This window comes from Monopterus albus, unplaced genomic scaffold, assembly GCF_001952655.1.
Source record: "Monopterus albus unplaced genomic scaffold, M_albus_1.0 scaffold370.1, whole genome shotgun sequence".
In the NCBI taxonomy this organism is placed as follows: Eukaryota; Metazoa; Chordata; class Actinopteri; order Synbranchiformes; family Synbranchidae; genus Monopterus; species Monopterus albus.
The window spans coordinates 203626-224616 of NW_018128250.1; the positions used below are offsets into that span (position 1 = coordinate 203626).

General features: G+C 40.5%; 2 protein-coding genes across 7 annotated transcripts in view; both read left to right on the forward strand.

The window, feature by feature from the left end:
* Positions 1–6015: 6015 nt before the first annotated feature.
* Positions 6016–17773, forward strand: LOC109951203 (eukaryotic peptide chain release factor subunit 1). 4 transcript variants are annotated; one of them, XM_020585547.1, is made up of 11 exons: positions 6016–6206; positions 6583–6693; positions 7908–8083; positions 10357–10496; positions 10631–10769; positions 10935–11125; positions 13338–13467; positions 13577–13750; positions 13841–13905; positions 13991–14138; positions 17134–17773. In XM_020585547.1, exons 2-11 carry the CDS (start codon positions 6608–6610, stop codon positions 17214–17216), a joined length of 1332 nt encoding a protein of 443 aa, XP_020441203.1. In that variant the 5' UTR covers positions 6016–6206; positions 6583–6607; the 3' UTR covers positions 17217–17773. The 4 variants fall into 4 exon arrangements, with proteins under 4 accessions (XP_020441203.1, XP_020441205.1, XP_020441202.1 ...); XM_020585549.1 differs by having other exon boundaries at positions 6016–6210; positions 10631–10658; positions 17134–17772; XM_020585546.1 differs by having other exon boundaries at positions 6016–6210; positions 17134–17771.
* A 1499-nt stretch (positions 17774–19272) lies between these two features.
* LOC109951205 (F-box/WD repeat-containing protein 11) overlaps positions 19273–20991 on the forward strand; it is a 14492-nt gene continuing 12773 nt past the window's right edge. The window contains exon 1 of one of the 3 annotated variants that reach the window (XM_020585550.1): positions 19273–19454. In XM_020585550.1, coding sequence (XP_020441206.1) covers positions 19416–19454 — 39 coding nt within the window. In that variant the 5' untranslated portion in view covers positions 19273–19415. Of the gene's footprint in view, positions 19455–19645; positions 19736–20991 lie in introns of those variants that run through there. The other 2 variants (XM_020585551.1, XM_020585553.1) reach the window with 2 other exon arrangements.

The following is a 20991-nucleotide window of genomic DNA, read 5'->3' on the forward strand; positions in this document are numbered from 1 at the left end:
CAAAATCTCATAGCAGTGCAGCAGATGACTGGTAGATACCAACAGTTGTACATTCTTATACCAGTACAATACGTCCTAAGAAGATTGGGTTAAGTCATAAGCATGCTATTGAAATGCTGACGATTATGATCCTCGCTTTCAATGGGGAGGACTGAGGAAGAGAGCCTGAGAGACAGGCGCACACACTGAGTCACAGATGAGCTAGTCAGCAGAGAATAAGTTCTGTATAATTCCTTCTGAGGAGTTCAAATGTTTCCCCATCTGTGTTTAGAGCTGCACTGCACACGCTGAAGAGCAAAGGAAGTTTTCATGTGAGGGGAAGCTTCAGAGCTTTAACACGAGTTTCGGCAAGGTTGCAAGATTCACAGAAATGGATGACACAGAGCTTTGATATGGTTTTAGTCATTTCTTTCTAAGTTTTATGGGTGAGGGATGATAGTCCTCTCTGATGTGCAGCCAAGACATTTCACAATCCCCATGTCAATGTGTTTATGTATCTCTGATTATATAACTGCCTGCCTCTTTCCACAAGTCTCTGATTAGATCCTCATTCACTCTGTCTTTGTATCCCACTTGCATTTCTTGATGTCAATCAAGCCTGTGTCCTTGAACACCCCAGAGAATCCTCCTTCCACCTTTCCTTACCTCTCTCCCCCAGCAGCTCTACTTAAGCAGATGGCCGCAGATGGGAAAATAGAGCCCCATGAACTTGGTGGCATCTGTTTTGGGTCACGCTCTCCATAACTCTCCCTCATCCACCTCTAAGTACACCACACACACTGTCCTCACAGAGTGTTTTCTTCTTACTTATGGCCTAGCCACTGTGCCACACAAACTATTAGTCACTCCTACTATAACATTATTACCTACATGGGCTTTAAAGGTTGTTTACACAATACAGAGCACAACGTGACATTCAGGAGAGTGCAGCCATGGAGGCTACCTGCACATTTACTGAACATAACAATGGCATAGAAGTTCAGACAGTGACCTGTGCCATATAGATTTATTCAGCAAGCAGGAGCATTCACCAACTAACTGAAAGGTTACAGTTTTCACTCACTCCGGTCAACATCTAAGTCTGGCCTGACAGCGGCTACACCAGTCACTCCTGTCTTTCATACACTCTGCGAGCTCACTAGTGGATTCAACTCCTTCGTCTTTGATCAGTCTTGATGAATGTGGTCCTTGGGCGTCCAGGTCCTTGTTTGCCATGTGTTGGATCCCAGAGTACTAGCTGGTAGACCCTGGTGTTAGTAGCAGTGGCCAGCCAAACCCATTCACCTTGCAGCGATCTGATCCATGAGCATTGGAACCTCGCCATACAGTGCCTGATTTGTTGTCTGATCTTTCCAGCTGACATTAAGTATTGCCCTGAGCATTCTTGTGTAGCAGCCATCCAGTGCCTTTTCAGTTGATGCTGTCAGGGACCAGCTCTCATATCCATAGAGTAGAATGTACACACACACACACACACAAATTAGAAATAAAAATTTAAGTTGAGAATACAACAAAATTCACATAATATCCTGCTTTCTAACAGTGTTCATACTGTGAATGAGACTTAAAAAAGGTGAAAACCCTGATATAACATTTTGTTTTGGTTATATTTGTTAATGCTATTATCAATATAAATTCTTCACTCTTGTTTGATTTAACTAAAATACTATGGATTATACAACCTGTCAACCTTCTCATCTTTTTTAAATGTGTGTGTGACAGCCAGGTGAAATGAGGAATAGCAGCCCTGGCCATAAGAGCTCTCATCCACAGCGCAGCACGCACCATCCATTTCCAAGTGACAGATCATTACAGCTCTGATGGTTGACAGATAATGATGAATTGGTGCTTATTCCCATTTCTGGTCAATTTAGGGGGCAGTCAGTTTCACAAACCGCAGTATCACATTTTCTCTGTGATGTAGACATCATGAGAGTGCCAGATACTGACAATAACTATACCCTCCCCACCCCACCCTCGCCCAGTCCACCAGAGATGGGCAATACTGCCGGGGTAATCTTTGGGCTTGTTGCTTGCTGCACAAACAGATACTGACTAATATCCAGCATATGGCTACTTGATAAAGTGTAACAAACTGCATGCCACAATTAGGAAAAATCAAATGTACAGCAAGCTCTGACTTCTAAGTGTCCTCTAAAAAAATACAAAAAACAGAAGCTCTGGGGATGTGATGCTCCTTTGTCACTTAATAACAATAAGTGAGATATAATTTTTCAACTAACAAATGCTGTCATCTAGTGGTATAAATGCGTAAAGGCCTTAGTATTCTTTCTCCAGTCCATGAAAAATTTGCTTCTGTGTAGATCTTCCACTGACAAAGGAAATCAGATTGTCTATATATTTGTCATTTTTGTTTTAGGCTCATACCATCACACTCTTCAAAAACATTTAACATACTTTAAAAATGAAAATGAAAACAGTTCAGGAAAAATGACACATCAGACCTCAATTATTTTATGTTTATTAAGAGTTTTAAAAAAGTTTGTTGGAAAGTTTTTAAAATACATTAACATACAATGATGATAAAATACATAAAATACAATGATGATGTTCAGAGGGTTCTAAAGACAGATATACTACAGCTACAATACAGAAAACATGGCATATAGTTTACAGACCTTTAATATATTACCATATATGTTTGCCATCAACAGAGAACAATTATTTTTGGTTACAATTATTAGGATATAATTATGTAAATGTAAGTATAACATTAGCACAAGCAATATTTTTTTATGTTATTGTTATTGTGTTATTATATGTTATGTTGTTGTTTTTTATGTTAGGGCTTATCTTTTAGTGCCAGATGTCTAAAACAGACGTTGACAAAATCAGATATTTCATTAAATATGACCCACCCCATCTACAAAAGGCTCAGTCTTGCAGAGTTACTCTACTTTACTATACTTACTGTATGCCATACTCATACTACAATCTTAGGATTACACATAGCTCACCCAGTATCTTACCCAGTAATTTGAATCTGCATCATCAACCTCAACAGCAAAAGGTAATCGGACATAGAAAAGGCTTTTAGACCTTTAGTCACACTAATTGGACAGCTGACCTTTTTTGTGACTTGGAACTGCTCACTCAGCAGTTTGGAAGCCACATTGTCCCAGTGCTTTTCCCCCCCTAATCTCATGTAGCCAGACCTCTGCTAAAGATACAGTACTCCAGGGTAATCCATGATAAGCTGATCATTCACCGCCCCAGGGTGCTTCACTGACCGGCTAATTGTAGGTTTCTAACCGCTCCATTCACACCATGTTAGACCCGGTCTGGGAACACAGCGGGTCCCTGTACAATTAACATTTCTGGACATGCAGTAACCTCAGGCCCTATATTTTTCTACACATCCTCTGGTCACAGTGCAGGTAGCAAGAGGTAAAATATATCCACAAAACTAAGGGCAGTTGAAAAATTACGCTTTTAAAATGGCACCAGTGGATGTCAGGCAAGCTCACATGAATGCGCACAGCCACGAGAATATGGACATTCAAGGAACTCTGTAAACTATTGCATAAGACTTTACATAAAGCAGATGGAAAAAAGTCTCACCAGCAAGTGTTCATGAGACTTGTATAAACCAAATTGTTTCTGTGTAGAAGTACAACAACACAGGTACACCTTGTTTTTTGAGTTTTCAGTCACCTTTATGATGATAATTCATCACTGTAACATTGTAGATACGTCAGAAAACACAGAAAAGCATGCCATGGGCACTTTAATAACCTTATAATATATTACTAAAGTCAAATTTAACCGGGCAAGTTAACATTCAAGAAATGATTAGACAGTTTCATGATGCATATTTGTTTCTAACAAAGAAATATACTACCAGATTTTTGAAGGACTCAAGGAGGTCCATGAACTGATAAGAAAGGCCTTCGCGGAAGCAGGGGTTTGCCAGAAGCAGGCCTATGATGTCCACTGCATGGGAAAGGACTATTCCCCTGGTGCACTGGTGTGGGTGTACAGTCCAGAGCGGAAGAAGGGACTGTCCCCAAAACTAGCGAGCCAGGGGGTCAGACCCTGTACTGTGCTGGAAAAACTGACAAATATGGTATATAGAGTGAGACTGATAAATTGGAACAGGGTGGTGGTGCTCCACAGGGACAAACTCGCACCATATTGGCCCTTGGCTCCACCCGAGGAGAGATCAGACACTGAGAGCCAGCCACCAGCCCCAGACCCCCTCTCCACTGGCCCACCAGGCACCACCAGGGCAACCCCAGTGCTAGCACAGGCTCCCCCAGAACCCACAAGACTTTGTTATCACTTTGTGGTTACTGGAGATGGTAACCAGTCAGGTGGGGGCTGTGTAGTGTTGGGAGGGCAAAGAGAAACTTGGTGGGATGTCCCATAATACCTTGGGTAGTGTGTATATAGTTTGGGGGTTTTGGCTGGGTTGTTCAGAGAGAGTGTGTTCTGTCACTAAAACAAGAAAAAGACATGTCCTGGTCTTCCAACCCTTCTTTACCCAGCAAACGCTACAATATTAAGCAACATGATGTCTCTGCTTTTGAACACAAAGTGAACAATCTACAGTATATCAGACTGAATACTGCCCTAAAGAGTACAAATACCACATCATCTTGTGTGATTATATGGATTTTATTTAATTCAATCATAATTTTACACAGTCTAAATTAAGGAATGAATTTTCAAGCTCAGCATGACTCTGCTGTCCTATCTGCAGAGTTTGATTCATAATCAAAGGTTGTGGGCTGCTGGGAGGATATGGTGCCCACATTTTCTGACCATAAAGCTGCTGTTCACTCTTTTGTCAGACTTTGTCCCAATACTTATATGCTACAAAGATGGCAGAAAATATATGTATATATACACATATGCATATGTATATGGAAGAAAACTCTTCATTTAAGACCCCTGTTGCTTTATAAATTGTGGCAGATGATGATGGACAGGTTTTGAATGTTCATTAGCAATGTCTTGTAGGCTTATAGGTATAAAACTGAATTACTTAAACTTGGATGAGAAAAATGTATTCACTCATATTACTTAATAAAGCACTGGTTGAGTCAAACCACCGTCAAGTGATATTTCACCAATGATACTGTATCTAGTTCATACTCGTGCCAGTTTTCTAATCTCCTCAGTTCTTTCTTTCCTCTACAGCAAGTGACAAGCTGACAAGAATTAATTGACAGACACAGCACATCTCTGCCAGTAGTGCACAGTATGGTGGGTGGGTAGCCAAGTTGTGTTTTAATAGGCATATAACCCACAATGAATACTCCATCAAAAAGTTGCTTCTGTTGTAATGGCACTTGTAGAATTGCCATGAAACTGTCTACTGAATATCTCAGAAAACAGTCACTAGGCTACATTTTATCCCCCTGCCCTCAGTTTATCTACTGCTAGTCTTTGAAGGTGAAATGTTTCTCCCATTGGATTGTGTCTAAACCCAGCCAGAATTACCATGTTTAAATGTGCTGAACTGCAAGAAAATGTTTTACTAAGGTGTGGGTGGAAATTTTTAAGCACTTTGGTAAGACAGATAATTGTCAATTATGTAACAGGTAAAACTTAAATTTATAGTTATAATGTTTGTGTGGATGTGAAATTAACTTTAGAATCACATTCAGAACCAGCCATTGCACCAGCTGCTGCGTTCGTTTCTGGTTAAACAGTAGAATTTATTTGGCAAACATGTTTTCAAATTGACCAGCAGATGTCACTGTTCCGAAGAAATAGTTATGTAGCTCTTTCATATAATAAATAATAAAAATGTAATAGTTTTAAAGAGCGACTCAAAGATGACTTCGAAAGATGTTTCTAGCTTAAACCACAAACTGTAACAGCAAAACCAAAGTTCACACAACTTGCTAACGCTAGATGTCCTTGAGTCACATCACACTAACTACAAATTCACAATAATACACGCCCACCCATTTTTGACGATGTTGTAGGTTCTGTCCAATCGTTGCTCAGAATTTTATGATTGACGCACCAGCCAATATATGTCATTGGTTTCTATGTGGTTTCCAGGAAGTGAACGCCACAATTCTAACCACCTCACACACGTGAGCGCCGTCAGTAGAACCACGCGCAGTGTGTGGAGGACAGAGAAACCGGTAGGGAAGACAACGTCACCCCTCGGACCACTGACTCGACGTAGCGTAGCTGACAGAGAGCGGAGTGGAGCGGCGTTGTCCGAGGCAGGTAATGTACCGACCACAGTTATGTTGATATATGCTTAACGTCTGAAAAGCTGACTCTTGTTTTTTGTGTGGTTTCCAGGGGAACATGGGTAAAGTAGGTCGTATTAGATAAGAACAGGGTGGACGCTAGGGCCTAGCAGAGGGTAGGCCTGTTATTCTCCGCGCACTATACTGACAGAAACAGCCCGGGTAGAGTCTTTTCCTCCGGTCGTTCCAGCTCCCCGTATTGGTTAGGTGCCTTAACAGACACCACGCCGCTAGTTTGGATAGGTGTTTAGCTAGTCTTGTTAGTTCGAGTGAATATTTGTATATGTCAGACTGGTTACTGGCCTTTTACCGCATATGTTTAACTCTTCTTTTTACGTCTTTTCAGGTGCTGAAGCGATTACAGCAGAAAGATGGCGGACGACCCCAGCGCGGCGGACAGGAACGTGGAGATATGGAAAATTAAAAAGCTGATCAAAAGTTTGGAAGCTGCCCGTGGGTAAGGAATCGATTTGAGCTGCATGTCGATGTAGTGCCCAGCATATCTGTATTAGGGTCTGTGTCTTGGGGTGATGGTGTGAATGTGGATCGCCGCAACAGCTGGGGGATCGAATAAGTGGGGCCGAATTTGGGAGTGGTTAGCCTAGCATAGCTTACCCTAGCTTTTGCTGATAGCTTGCTAATTGCTAACTGCTGTCGCGTATAGCCTGTCTGGAGGTTTGATACATTGTGTTAATTTTAAGGAATGTGTGTTTTGATACGTCTGTGTTTGTGTGTTATGAGTGACAGTGCGGATAATGTTGCTTCAAGTCACGCAGAGGGTTTGTAAAGACTGTAACGTTAACGTTAGCCGTGTTGCTAATGAGACTCGTTAATAGACGTCATCTCTGGGAAGAGGCCGCCATGGTTGTCTTCAACAAGAAAGCACGTTGATGAGAAAGGGAGGCCGGCTAGCATACAGTTGGGACTTCAGCATGCCCCAATAGACGCTTTTCATAGCTTCAAATAATGTTTGACTGGCCCATTGTAAATGTAGATTATATGAAAAAGCTTCTAGAGCCCCCCACGAATCCATTTGGTTGGATACCTCATGGTAGCCGAGCTCCTCAGTGTTAACGTTAGTTACATTAAAGCTTTACTGACTGGAAAAAGGTCAGTTGAAAAGAATCTGATATAAGTTGTTCGCGTGTAGGGTATTGTGGCATTGAATTGTCGAATATGACGTTTAAAACGGGGGTGTTCCTACACAAGTAATTTGCTTGCTCTGCGACAGCTTGCCGTCTAGTGTTGCGTAGAATTTGCTGTCCTGTGCTTCACTGCCAGCCATGTCACACACAGTTGACCATTTGCCCTGTATTCATCCAGCTGCTGCTACCTGACCTGTGTGTGCAGTATCAGCCTGTACTGTATTCTTTGTCTTTTGACAGGGCAGGCAGCCACCTAACTGAAAGCTACCCTGTTTGTCAATCAAGTGTTTAGCTCTTGTCAAGGTGATATCTTGCAAGGGAAAGTTGTGTTTACAAAATAAAGTTAGCGTAAGAGGTGAAGATGTAGGTAATAAAATACACAGAACTGTTGTGGTGTTCAGCTTTTTATGCACTAATAATGGTAAAGTACTAACCTGATGTTTATAGTGTGTTGTTAGAAACAGCATCCCATAGAAATTTTATGTTATGTATGTAAACACTAATATTAAGTCATCTCTCTCTGTAGTAATGGCACCAGTATGATCTCACTGATCATTCCTCCCAAGGACCAGATATCCAGAGTGGCCAAGATGTTGGCTGATGAGTTTGGCACAGCTTCCAACATCAAGAGCCGAGTCAACAGGCTCTCTGTGCTCGGGGCCATTACCTCTGTACAGCAAAGACTAAAACTCTACAACAAGGGTATGTGTTACAGTGAAACCCAAATAAAACCTTTAACTTTCAACTTTTGAGGGACAGCTGAACAGAACTGACTAGTATTAAAATGTTTTGACACAAAAATTTATATCTAGTTTTTAAATAACATGTAATTAAATGTAACTGTTGCAGCAACATAATGTTGGTGGCTGTTGCTAAATAAAAAGTCAGTTTCGGCTTTTCCCATTTAGGGGTCGCCACAGCGAATCGTCACACTGACGACTCGCATGTTGACATTTGGCACATGTTTTACACTGGATGCCCTTCCTGACGCAACCCTGATTCGAACCCGGGGCGCAGCGGCAAGAGTGCTGTACCTTAACCACTAGCCCTACCAGGGACGGCATAGAGAAAAGTTGCTAAATATTCATCCAAATTCATAACCATGAAGTTTTATGACAAGTATGTCTAGTGTGAACTGGAAATTTAAATATATGTATTGTCTAACATTTCTCAAGATTGCAATTTATTACATTTGACCATACATTTATGGAATGGACATTGGTTGAGTGACAGTGCTCTTCCTCCTTATCAAACTTTAAACAGGGTTGCTGTGGAATTGTCACCTATTAGGCTGGATTCACACAGGCATTTGTCCTATATTAAAACAGCGCAAGGGACTGTGGGTGGGGGGTGGGGTGTTGCTTCATGTACCCATGAAACAGTGAAATATGACCCAGGAAGTCCAGTTGGAGGAATGGAATTGTGTGTTTAAAACTCGGTGCAATGCAATAAACACAGAGAGGACTCTGGAAAGTTATCATGGCAGCACATGTTTTAACTTTAAGCGGCATGATCTTGAGATAAACAGCGGCAATGCAGTGTAGATAATTCACCTGATTGGCCAATGCGGTGCCTTGCCGCATGACATCACATTGCGTTGCAGAAAAAGCAAAGGCTGAATTCAGACAAATACTAAAAAAATATGCAGTGTTTCTCATTTGTCGGGGGTAGGAGTTGTTATTTGCAGTGGGAACTGACAAGTTGGATCTGGTTTAACATTTTCTACTACGCATGTGCCAAGACCCTGTTTGATTACTTGCATACGATACTCACTTTCTGATATAGTATTGATACAAATACTAATTATTGAATATTGCAATAATCAAATTTATATCAAAGCACAGTGATTTTAGAAATGTATTGCCACTTTTTTTTTTTTTGATCATTTACTTTCTGATTGTTATTAAAGCCTTCCCTGGTAGGCTAGTGGTTAAGGTGCAGCGCTCTCGCAGCTGCGGCCCAGGTTCGAATCAGGGTTGCGCCAGGAAGGGCATCTGGCGTAAAACGCGTGCCAAATGTCAACATGCGAGTCGTCAGTGTGATGATTCACTGTGGTGACCCCTAAACGGGAAAAGCCGAAAGTGACTTTTTGATTGTGATTTTACAAAATGAACATAAAACACTGCCAATTGCAAGTAATATGGAACTAACCGAATTTCAGTACTACGTAACATAATGTAGCTAATACTGTGCTTTTTTTTGTTGTTGTTAGAAGCTCCTAACGTAACAGTCGGCAGTTTAAAATCATTGTTTTAAAAGTGCATGCTCTTGTGTTAACCTGGCAACCGTCTGGTATCATCCTCTGCTGCTGAGAGCAGTGGCCTTTCTACTAGACATACAGTACTTGTAATGCTGTAGAGGAGCTGTTCAGCTTCCGAATCCACAAGCATTTGGTTTTACTTTATTCATTGTCACTTTTTTAAATCTCTCCAAACTGCTTAAATTCCTCATCCTTTACCTAACAACCTGTTCAACCAGCATGAGGAAGATGTCATGTTGTTGTTCAACTGTATCTGGGCATAGTTTCAAGGCACCTTTTTATGAGTACAAGTAGTAGGCTTCCCAAATTGTATTTCATTGTCTCACTGGTTCATGAAACATGGTTCAGCCTCTTGTGTTGTTTACACATACATCAAATGTCTGTCTGCCAACCTTATGAACCTCCTTACAACTTATATCCACCTAGTAAATGAGAAACAATAAGTCACTAGCACAACATGTGGTGGTTATGGTATCGAAGCATGGAGTGTGTGTGTGTGTGTGTGCGCGCGCGCGCGTTAGCCATTGGTACAGTGTCATTACATCATATCATGAAAACATTCAAGGGGATTTTTTTTCCCCATATTTAATGTAATGATGCGATACAACATCTCTCTAAACACTCCACCTCTGGCCTCCATTTAAGACACTGTAAATTTTGTATGTAACATTATATTAGTCTGATCTATAAGCCTCTGATTGTTCTCTTATGCCAGTGCCACCCAATGGTTTGGTTGTCTACTGTGGGACCATTGTGACAGAGGAAGGCAAGGAGAAGAAAGTCAATATCGACTTTGAACCTTTTAAGCCAATCAACACCTCCCTGTACCTGTGTGACAACAAGTTCCACACTGAGGTGAGACATTTGCTTGCTTTTTGTGTCTGCATAGATAAAATTACCAGGACCACAACCTTTGTTTTGTATCCATATTACATCAGCTTTCTGTTAAGTTTTCATCACCCATTCTTCCCTTACTCTCTGTAATCCAGGCATTGACAGCCCTGCTCTCTGACGACAGTAAGTTTGGCTTTATTGTGATCGACGGTAGTGGGGCACTGTTTGGCACACTGCAGGGCAACACTAGGGAGGTGCTGCACAAGTTCACAGTGGACCTACCCAAGAAACACGGTACCGAACCATAATGCTCACACAACACTGCACCTTTAATTATAACCCCCCCCCACCCACCCAAAGCAGAGTTCATTAAAGAATTGATTAGTTATTACTTTGTGGCCTTTAGTTCTGCTCATAAAGAAACATTCTAAAAATTTAATCTCTTGTTATCTTTTTCAGGTAGAGGAGGGCAGTCTGCTCTGCGATTTGCTCGTTTGCGAATGGAGAAGAGACACAACTATGTGAGAAAAGTGGCTGAGACAGCTGTCCAGCTGTTTGTGTCCAACGACAAAGTTAATGTGGCAGGAATGGTTTTGGCTGGCTCTGCCGACTTCAAAACTGAGCTCAGCCAATCTGACATGTTTGACCCAGTAAGTCCGTGTGTGTTAGGGTGTGATAACGGTGTCGATTTTCCTAGTAATTGTGATTATTATTTGAATGATTGAGTATTGATTTGTAAAATTCTGAGTTCAGTTTTTGTGTTTGCGCATTTTCTCAGTAAACATACAACATTAAGTTATGCATATGCAGAGGTTAAAGGTGATAAGTGGTTTATTTCAGGCTGCATGATATATAAAATATCTACTTTGTAGTCAGGTTAAAAAGCAACGGATGATAGCTGGCTATATTAACTGCCTTGAGTCACAACAGTCCTGTAAACCAGCATAAATACAGTTAGTCTATGTGGATGAACCACAATTTACTAGTCTGTTGTGACTCAATATGGTTAGCTGACTCTGGCTTTCTTGTAGGAGGAGATGGACAAACAGAAAAAAGACTGCATACTGATCTGAGTTTGAATACAAGTTTCTGTCCTGTCTGTGCTCAAACTGGTTGTTAAAGTGGACGTCTGGGCTTAGTTAAAGCATCTGCTACTGTATATAGCTGTATGGGACAGTATTAATTTTTGTAAGTTATGCACAGTGATGATGCCCTTGTTAGCCATTCAGGGTTTTTTTTTATCATTCCTCCTCAAATGTTTTGCGCATTTAAGCTTAAAAATAGAGATGTATCATAAGGCTGTCACTTTTTACAAAAAGTACATTCAAATGATGTTGAACTGACTTTTTGAGCCACCGGTCTTCTTCAGCACAAGTAAGTTGCAGGGGTAGGACAGTTAGGCGAGGATGTAGAATGGAAACTGCTCCATTCATCTATGGTAACGTTAACGTCGGTGCCTAATTTGGGTAGTGAGATTGCAGGTGAATTCTTAGATGTGGTGTACTTGAGCAAGCATATGCTTTTTTGCAGTCAGCAAACCATTATCTTGACATCACTCCAGTGTCGTCATTGCCCAATCACCACAGCTTTGCTTGCTAATATCCCACATTCTGTCAAGCATAATGTTACAAGCTTACTTTAAATGGACTGTATTTTTATATAGCACTTTCTCACAGTGTGTTGCACTGGCCAAAGTGCTTTACAGAAGATCATACACCATTCACCCATAACATTCACACACCAATGACGACAGGCTGCCATGCACCGGCGCTAGTCAAGCCACCGGGAGCAATTCGGGGTTCAGGGACACTTAGGCATGCGGGGAGACCAGGAGTCGAACCACCAACTTGCTGGTCAGGAGACGACTGCCCTACCTCATGAGCCACAGCCACCCCACTGAGAGGTCAACAGGACTGTAACTGGTCAAGCTGACAGTACATTTAAAGAACATCCTCTGTTGAGCCACAAGACAAATTACATAAGATGGCCTGTTGCACTTATTGACATGGTGTACATTGCTGGAATCGAAAAGGCCATTACAGTTCAAATTCTCTCTTTTTTTTTTTTTTTTTTTACCACATTCGAACAAATGTTTGAAATTCATATAAAAAGTGAGAGCCCTAATGTATTATGTTTTAGTTGTTTTGCTTTTGCCAAGGAACACATCCTTGGTTCACAGCATTAGAACCAGGAAAAGTGTTTACGATTTAGTCTATAATGTGACATTTACATAATCAGTTAAGTATTTACTATGTGATATATTAATAATTAATGTGAATATTTTTCCAAGCAATTCATACACTAGAGCATTAAACATCTTAGAATCCATACTTTAGTCTTTTACACAATGTGTCACTGTGGGGGCTAGATGCAAAAAAAGTTTGTTTTTTTTTGTTTTTGTTTTTTAAGTATCAGCAAACAAATGCAAACTTTCATATTCAGAAAAAAAAGACAGTTAACACTAATATTGTGATTTATAAAACAGACACAGGTTGTTCAGTAGTAGTATTATAAAAATATGATAGCATTAATGTAGCTTGTGCAGTTTTTGCATTCTGTAGCTAAAGATCTGTTTGCCAAATTCTTTGTGTTCTTGGTAAATAATTGGATTTAACTGGGTGTTTCTCGCACTTGTAGTGGTCCTTTTGAAACTTGTATATACTACATACAACCATTATTTCCATTCATTATCTATCTATACATACACATATGCATAATGGCTCTCTAGCAGGAACAAAACTTGTATAATGTGTCTAACATCTTTCTGTTGAAAGCCTTTACCATTTTTTTTCTGTTAATGACTTTGGTGAAAAGGGTTTAGTTTTTAAGCTGTGTGTGTTTGTTTTTGCATTTTTTAAACAGAGGTTACAGGCCAAGGTCCTGAAGCTGGTGGACATCTCCTATGGAGGAGAGAATGGTTTCAACCAGGCTATTGAGCTCTCAGCAGAGGTTCTCTCTAATGTTAAGTTCATTCAGGAGAAGAAACTCATAGGTGAGTCATCCTTCTTCGCACAGTGTAACAACTATTTAGGTCTCAGTAGTTAAAGCTGAAGGAAACCAAATCTTAAGAGATTTTTCTAATGGGTTGTCCCTTTCTATAGGGCGGTACTTCGATGAGATCAGTCAGGACACAGGGAAGTACTGCTTTGGTGTGGAGGATACACTTAAAGCCCTGGAGATGGGAGCGGTGGAGATCCTCATAGTCTATGAAAACTTAGACACCATGCGTTACATTCTACGTGTGCATGGGGCAGAGAGCAATGGAGCGGAGAACGGTAAATAAACCACATATGCACTGCCACTGCAGAAAAACGTGGTAATGAACACTATTATGTTGCTATAATCTTCTTGTCTTTGACGTTTAGATGAGAAGACTTTGTACTTAACACCAGAGCAGGAGAAAGACAAGTCTCACTTCACAGACAAGGAGGTAAGTTTGGCAAACGGAGGACATATATTTGTGATTTGGGTTAGGCCTTTTTATCCATTATGCCTCATGTTTCTGACTTTCCTAGACGGGGCAGGAACATGAGCTCATTGAGAGCATGCCGCTGCTGGAGTGGTTTGCCAACAACTACAAGAAATTTGGAGCCACACTGGAGATAGTCACAGACAAAAGCCAAGAAGGATCCCAGTTTGTCAAGGGCTTTGGAGGCATTGGGGGTGAGCACACAGTTTTTCATGAGTAGATTTTTTTTATTTTTTTAAACTACTCTTGAATTGTATGTCTTTACAATATCAAGTTCGGAAGAATGGAGAGTATGTACAGCTCAGTGGTTAATTCATGAAGCTTGTTGTGTGGCTTAGTGAACTGAACTTCAGATGGGTACTAAGGGTACCTTCGAAATGCTTTCCTTTTTCTTTTACTGCTGCCTCTTCCTCCGCCTGGAATGGTGTAGGGATAAATAAGTCTATCACTGGTAAAATAAAAATATCTTTTCTGGGAATCTGTTTTATGCTATGCTGCAGACCACATCAGAGTTGTTCTACCTACATTTATTTTATGCCGACATCAAATACATTTAAGATATTGATAGTCTGGGTCTTAACACTATTCAGCCACAACATTTTAAACCACCTGCTTAATATCGTATAGGCCCCCCTTTTGTCATCAAAACAGTTCTCACCTGTTGAGGCATGGAGTCCACAAGACCTCTGAAAGTATCTTCTGGTATCTGACACCAAGATGTAAATTGTAAGGTGTGGCCTCCATGGATCTATCACATCCCTCAGTCAGATTTCAGATCTGGGACCCTAAAGCAACACGTTGAACTCTGTCATGTTCAAACCAATACTGAACAATTTCTTCAGTGTGGCAGCATGTATTATCCTTCTGAAAGAGGCCACTGCCATCAGGGAACACCTTTAATATGAAGGGGTGTACTTGGTCTGCAGCAGTGTTTGGGTAGGTGGTACATGTCAAAGTAATGGTTGGACCCAAGATTTCCCAGCTGAACATTGCCCCAGAGCATAGCACTGCCTTCACCAGCTTGTCTTTTTCCCATAGTGCATCGTGGTGCCATCTCTTCCACAGGTAATGATGTACACATACCCAGGTGTCCGCAAGATGCAAAAGAGAATGTGATTCATCAGATCAGGCCACCTTCTTCTATTGCTCCTTAGTTCAGTTCTGATGTCTATTGTAAGTACTTTTGGTGGTGGAGAGGGGTCTGCGGCTATGCAGTCTCATACGCAGTAAAATGTGATGCACTGTGTTCTGACACCTTTCTGTTAGAGCCAGCATTGTTTTTTTGTTTTTTTTTGTTTGTTTTTAGCAATTTGTGGTGCAGTAGCTCTTCTGTGGGATTGAACCAAACAGGCTACCCACGCATATCAGTGAGTCTTGGGCACCCATGGTTGTCCTTCATTGGACCACATTTTTGTTAAGTAGCAACCGCTGCAGACTGGGAACACCCAACAACAGAGGTTTTGTAGATGCTCTGACCCAGTTATTTAGCCATCAGTTTGGCCCTTGGCTCTCAATACATAAACTTCAAGGACTGACTGTTGACTTGCTGCCTAATATACAGTTGCAAGAAAAAGTAATGGCACTGTTTGCAGTGTCCATCTTTTCTGCATAAATTGATCAGGAAATGTGATCTCATCTTTGCCATAGTCACAAATATCAACAACCACAGTATTTGTAAGCTGATAAAATACAAACAGTCATGATCTTTCATGTCTTCATTGAACACACCCATTAAATGTACAAAGTGATGGAGGAAAGTAATGGCAACATGAGGCTTCTGGTGTCAGTAAACTGGAGTTGGGTGCTAGCACACCTGGAGTCCAATCAATGAAACAAGAATGGAGGTGTGTTTTAGAATTACCTTGACTTAGAAAAACACTGTGTCGGTGTGCTATTCACAAGCATCAGCTGATGTGAGACATGCCTCGCTAAAAGGAGATCTCAGAAGACCTATGATCAAGAGTTGCTAATTTGCATATGGTTGGAAAGGGTTACAGGGTCATCAGTTAGACATGGTGTCTATAAATGGAGATGATTTGATACTGTGGCTACTCTTCATACATGTGGGTGCCCAGCCAAGATCACCCAAAGGCACAGCGCAGAATGCTCAGTGAGGTACAAAAGAACCCTAGAGTAACAGTTAGACTTGAAGGATTCATTGGAGTTGATTAAGGTCGCTATTCAGGAGTCAACCAAGTGCAAAATATTGAATATTGGTACCCATGGCAGGACATCACAGAGGAAGCCACTGTTCAAACAAAAACAACATTGCTGCACACCTGAAGTTTGCCAAAGACCATCTTGACATTCTACAACGCTACATGGAAAATGTCCTGTGGACAGATGAAACGAAGGGTAAAATTGTTTTGGGAAGAACACACAGCACTATGTATGGTATAAATAAGAGACCTTAGCACCAACATAAAAACATCATCCCAACAGTGAAGTACAGTGGAGGGAGCATCATGGTTTGGAGCTGCTTCTGGACCTGGACCTGAATTCCAGGTTTTGCTGCACTAGAATTGCCACTATATGTTGTCCAACCTCTTGAAGACATGCATTGACTAGAAATTCCCTGTGATCACAAAGTTTCACGTTGTTGCTATTTTATCAAGTGGTGAAGTTGTTTAATACATTTTTTATTATTGTTATTCATCTTGCCAACCACTCAGTTTCATAACTGAACATTAGCATCATAATAAATCAAAGTATTCAAATTTTAACACGTACTGTAATAAGGGTGCAAGTAAAATGTTTTTCCTCATTGGATGATGTCCAGTTGGCATTAGTATAATGGAGGCCTTTATGCAGCAAAATCTTTTTAATCCATTCCCTGTGAACAGGTGTGATGTAGGACAATTGTGGATGTGGTCAGGGTCAAATTAATTTAATGGTGGTATGTTTTTAAAGACACTATTCAAGAAAAAAAAAACAGGTCTTGAAATGGTTCCTTTTACATTTTTTCCTGAGTCTGAAAGTACATTTTATGTTTGTAATTTAGTAAGTAACAATTGTTTAAAAGGGGGGGAAAAAAGCTTTTTGAATACTAATGCTGCCATTCCGGTAACCAATGGGGATTACTTTATCCCTATACAAATTCTTATTTTAATGTTACCACAACCTAACCAGACATAAGTTGGCTGGCCATCATATTGCCCATATTAATTTGTCATCTTTTGTGTTCCTCAGGTATCTTGCGGTACAGGGTGGATTTCCAGGGCATGGAGTATCAAGGAGAGGACGACGAGTTCTTTGATTTGGATGACTACTAGGTAGTCGGGGACTGATGTTGGGAGGAAAAAATAGAAACGCGACGGAATGCAAGGAAAAAATGAGGAAAGAAAAATGCCACCTCTCTTACAGCAAATGAGAGGTGCAGCTGTGTTGACCATATGTATGACAGACACACCTTCCAGTTTCCCTGTTGCATATACAAACTTGCACATACAATTCAGATGTACACACCACAAAATGCATCACACAGGCTGAAGAGGAGTGAGATTTTCTTTGATCCAGAGAGGAAGAAAAGCCCTTCCTGAATAGATCCCTGCCTTAGAGTGCTGGTTCCTTCCCCTAGTTGGATTGGACTCAACTCCTTTTTTTTTTTTTTTTTTTTTTTTTTGATTTGTCTCCCCTCCATTTTGAATGAACACAACAGCAAGTTCCCAGATGCCTCGTTGCCCCTAACTTGGTCTGAAGATGGACTTTGGACTCACTCCTCATGTATAGAAAACATATTTTCCTTTCTTGCCTCATCATGTCTTTACTCTATCTTTTCTCTGCTCTATGCTTTCTCTCTCTTTTGCATTTCTCTTTTTTTTTGCATTTCTTTTTCTTTTCTTTTCTTTTCTTTTTTTTTTTTTTTTTTTTTTTTTTTTTTTTTTGTAGGAAACTGCTGCTGTTGTATTTTATGAGAGTGGGGGATTTTTTTTACCTGGGTTTCTGTAGAGAAAGGGGGACAAAGTATTAAATTTGAACTGCTGAAAACCATTGCTACCTCCTCATCTGCTGTGGTCTCAGTCCTGTGCCAGAAAAGGCTGACCTTTTATTTGCCTTCCTGAAATCAAATGAATGTTGTAGTCCTGTGTGTGAGTTCTAAGTATGCCAGCCTGCTTTTGGGAGCTCCGATTGTTTAGTTGGAAAATCAAGATCCACCTCCTGAATTTTAATTAATTTTACATAGCAAGAAGCAATAATACCATATATTTTGGACCAAAAATCATTAGTGCACTCTCTATTTAAAAAATGACTTCAGATAAAATTAAATTGTCACGTATTAGAATCCTGTTCATTCATGTAATCAAAAAGCAATTCAAAAATATGTGTAAATGCATTTTTGTGGATACAGTTTTAACATGAGTTATCTAGAAAATAAGATGTTTTTCTTGCCTTCATTTGTGAAATAAGCTCAAAGATGAGGGTGAGTTGTATTCATATAAAGCTCTGGAGAAGTGGTAAAGAAAAGTTAAAGAATGGGATTCATTAACTCATCCATTCCTTTGTCAATCTTTGAGTCACAAGATGAGCTAAGGAAGTAAAACCGTATTAAGTAGCTAGCTTTGACTAACTTTCAGAGTACTCATTGTACATTACAGCATTAAAATATTTTCAATTGAGATTCGTATTCAAACTCAAACATTGCCCATGGGATTCATTGAAAAGCATCAAAGGTGAAGTAAGATAAATTATGTCAGTAAATGAAGGTCCTTGTTTACTGATTTGTCTAGATTTCATTACCGAATAAAGCATGAAGCAGTTTAGATCGGTCCACATTGAGACAGTTACGGTTTTACTCTTCAAAGTTACAACTTGGTGATGCAGCTTTTTGCAAGAGGCTCCTGCCGTGACAGCTATTTTGATTATACTTCTACTTGTTCATGCGCATTCATTTTAACCATGCATGATATTGTGGGTTTACTAAAATATACAGCCGGATAGATATGTGCTGAAACAGCCCAAATTTCATCTCTATATTTGACCATGATGTCACGAAGCTATACAAGTGCTGAACCTTACGTCCCTGCCTCACAACTTCTATTACTGTTTTAGGGAGAAGGATTTAACTTAGCATTGCCTTTAACCACACATGACATTAAAATAGCCGACCTCCTGCAGCATCTCACAGCAAAGCTATGCGGATGATTGATTTTGCCTTAGTGTATTCCTCTTCAGGATAGCAACAGCATCTTCATCCATTTGCCCTTTTGTTTGGGGGAGTCACCGGGGAAGCCTTGGTAGCACGGTAAGCCAATCAATAAAAGGCAAAGCTGAGAAATCACGCCCCCTTTGACAATCATCCCAATCAGCGCATTGGTTCTTTGCATGGGCGTTCCTATCCCCCACCCACCCTTTGACACTGCCCTGCTAAAGCTGTGTGGTTGCGGGAAGTGAATGACGTCTCTGTAATTGCGGGCCGCCGACGCAGGGCTGGGTTTCCATTTTCAGAGCGAGTTTCGGGGGGGATCGTCAACATGGAGCCGGAGATGGAGGACAAAACATTGGAACTAATGGTAAGATTTGTTTCGACATGGCACCCCTAATAACCGAAGGGTTCACTCTTAGCTTTATATTCGTGGGGCACACCGAATCTCGATTCCACGGCAGGAATGGGTTGAAGCGGCTTGTCGGGAGAGGTGGAGGAGAAAGGAGGGGGGCACAGATATCAGAGGGAGGGCCTTTAATTATCGATACGTTTTGTGAACAATGTCCTCCATACTGTTCGGTTTTATCAACAAGAGATAGGCATCAATATCTGATAAACGTGAAACACTAGTGATTTGGGATAAAACTGGTAAGCGGTGGGGATATTAAAAGGCTGAAGACAGCCGAGGATTGTCATCGTAGCGTTCACTGCGGTGACGCTGCGCCACTTTAACTGGGCCCTGTCTGATAGCCATCCAGCTAACACTAGCTAGAAGGCGATGAACCACGTAAATTTAGGGCTGTGATATGTTTATCTACTTCATGTTTAGAAAGCCTATATGGTAATAGAATACTGCAACGAACAAACTCTTTTCACAACACAATTAAATATAACGAAAATCGTATCAATGTATTGCATGTTTGTTTATATTTTATGGTGCGTAGAAGGAAGTGTAGCTTTTTCATTCATGTTCCTTTACCACGAACAGCGAGGTAGTAATTAGCTAAATAGTTAGCATGCTAAACGTGCTAGGTAGCATGTACTTGGGCAGGCGTTTCTACATGTAACTGTTTTGTCAGGTGGGTAAAAGCTATGAAGTGGGATTATAAAATGACTTTGGTTGTCGACGGTCATATCTGGTTAGCAAGTGGCAGAGTTTTCTTGTGAAATGGAATATCTAGAGTGATAGGCTATCCAGCTAGGCTAACTTTAGCTTACTAATAGCTAACATGTTTTCAGGGGTTAAAGTGGTCGTAAGGAAGACATCAATTTAGAAAAGGCGCGGATGTGTTTTGATAACTAACTTAAATGTTAGAGTTGCCATTCGCTAGGTTTCTATAATCCAAATATGAAATGTAGTACAGCCCTCACTTTCCCAAACAAAAACATTTGTGTCGTAATACAGTCCTGAAATGGGACACAAACGTGCTAAAAGCTCCTGTCCCAAACTACAGGGGTCCAGATCTTTATAGACAGTGAAAAATATCTTTTGGGAGAGTTTGCTCCTGGAGACAGCCAGTAAATTACACCCTCATTAGACTTGACTAAGGTGAATAATATGTACACCCAATAAAATAACCACGTAGAGACAGAAAAAATAAATGTAGTGACACTGCTTATATTTGGTTGGATGAGCATTGTTGTGTTTTTTAAGTCGTAAACATAATGTATCTTGGTGACACAGAATAAAATTCAGTCTTGAGAAAAGATAAGTGAAATACAGCGTTAGAAGCAATTTTGTGTAAGGGCGGCATACTGTATGTTACATATGGGCTCTAAATTCTACACCACCTATCTGTTCCCTTGCATTAAAGAATGATTACACATTAACCCTGTGCAGGTTTTGGATACTGAAATTATACAAGCCTAGAGAACATCTTGAATTTTGTCTGTATTTTTTTTCC

Coding starts and splice junctions, on each gene's coding strand:
- LOC109951203 (XM_020585547.1), top strand. CDS start 6,608: ATGGCGGACGACCCCAGCGCGGCGGACAGGAACGTGGAGATATGGAAA. Junction 6,694..7,907: donor AGTTTGGAAGCTGCCCGTGG/GTAAGGAATCGA, acceptor CTCTCTCTGTAG/TAATGGCACCAGTATGATCT. Junction 13,468..13,576: donor TCAGGAGAAGAAACTCATAG/GTGAGTCATCCT, acceptor CCCTTTCTATAG/GGCGGTACTTCGATGAGATC.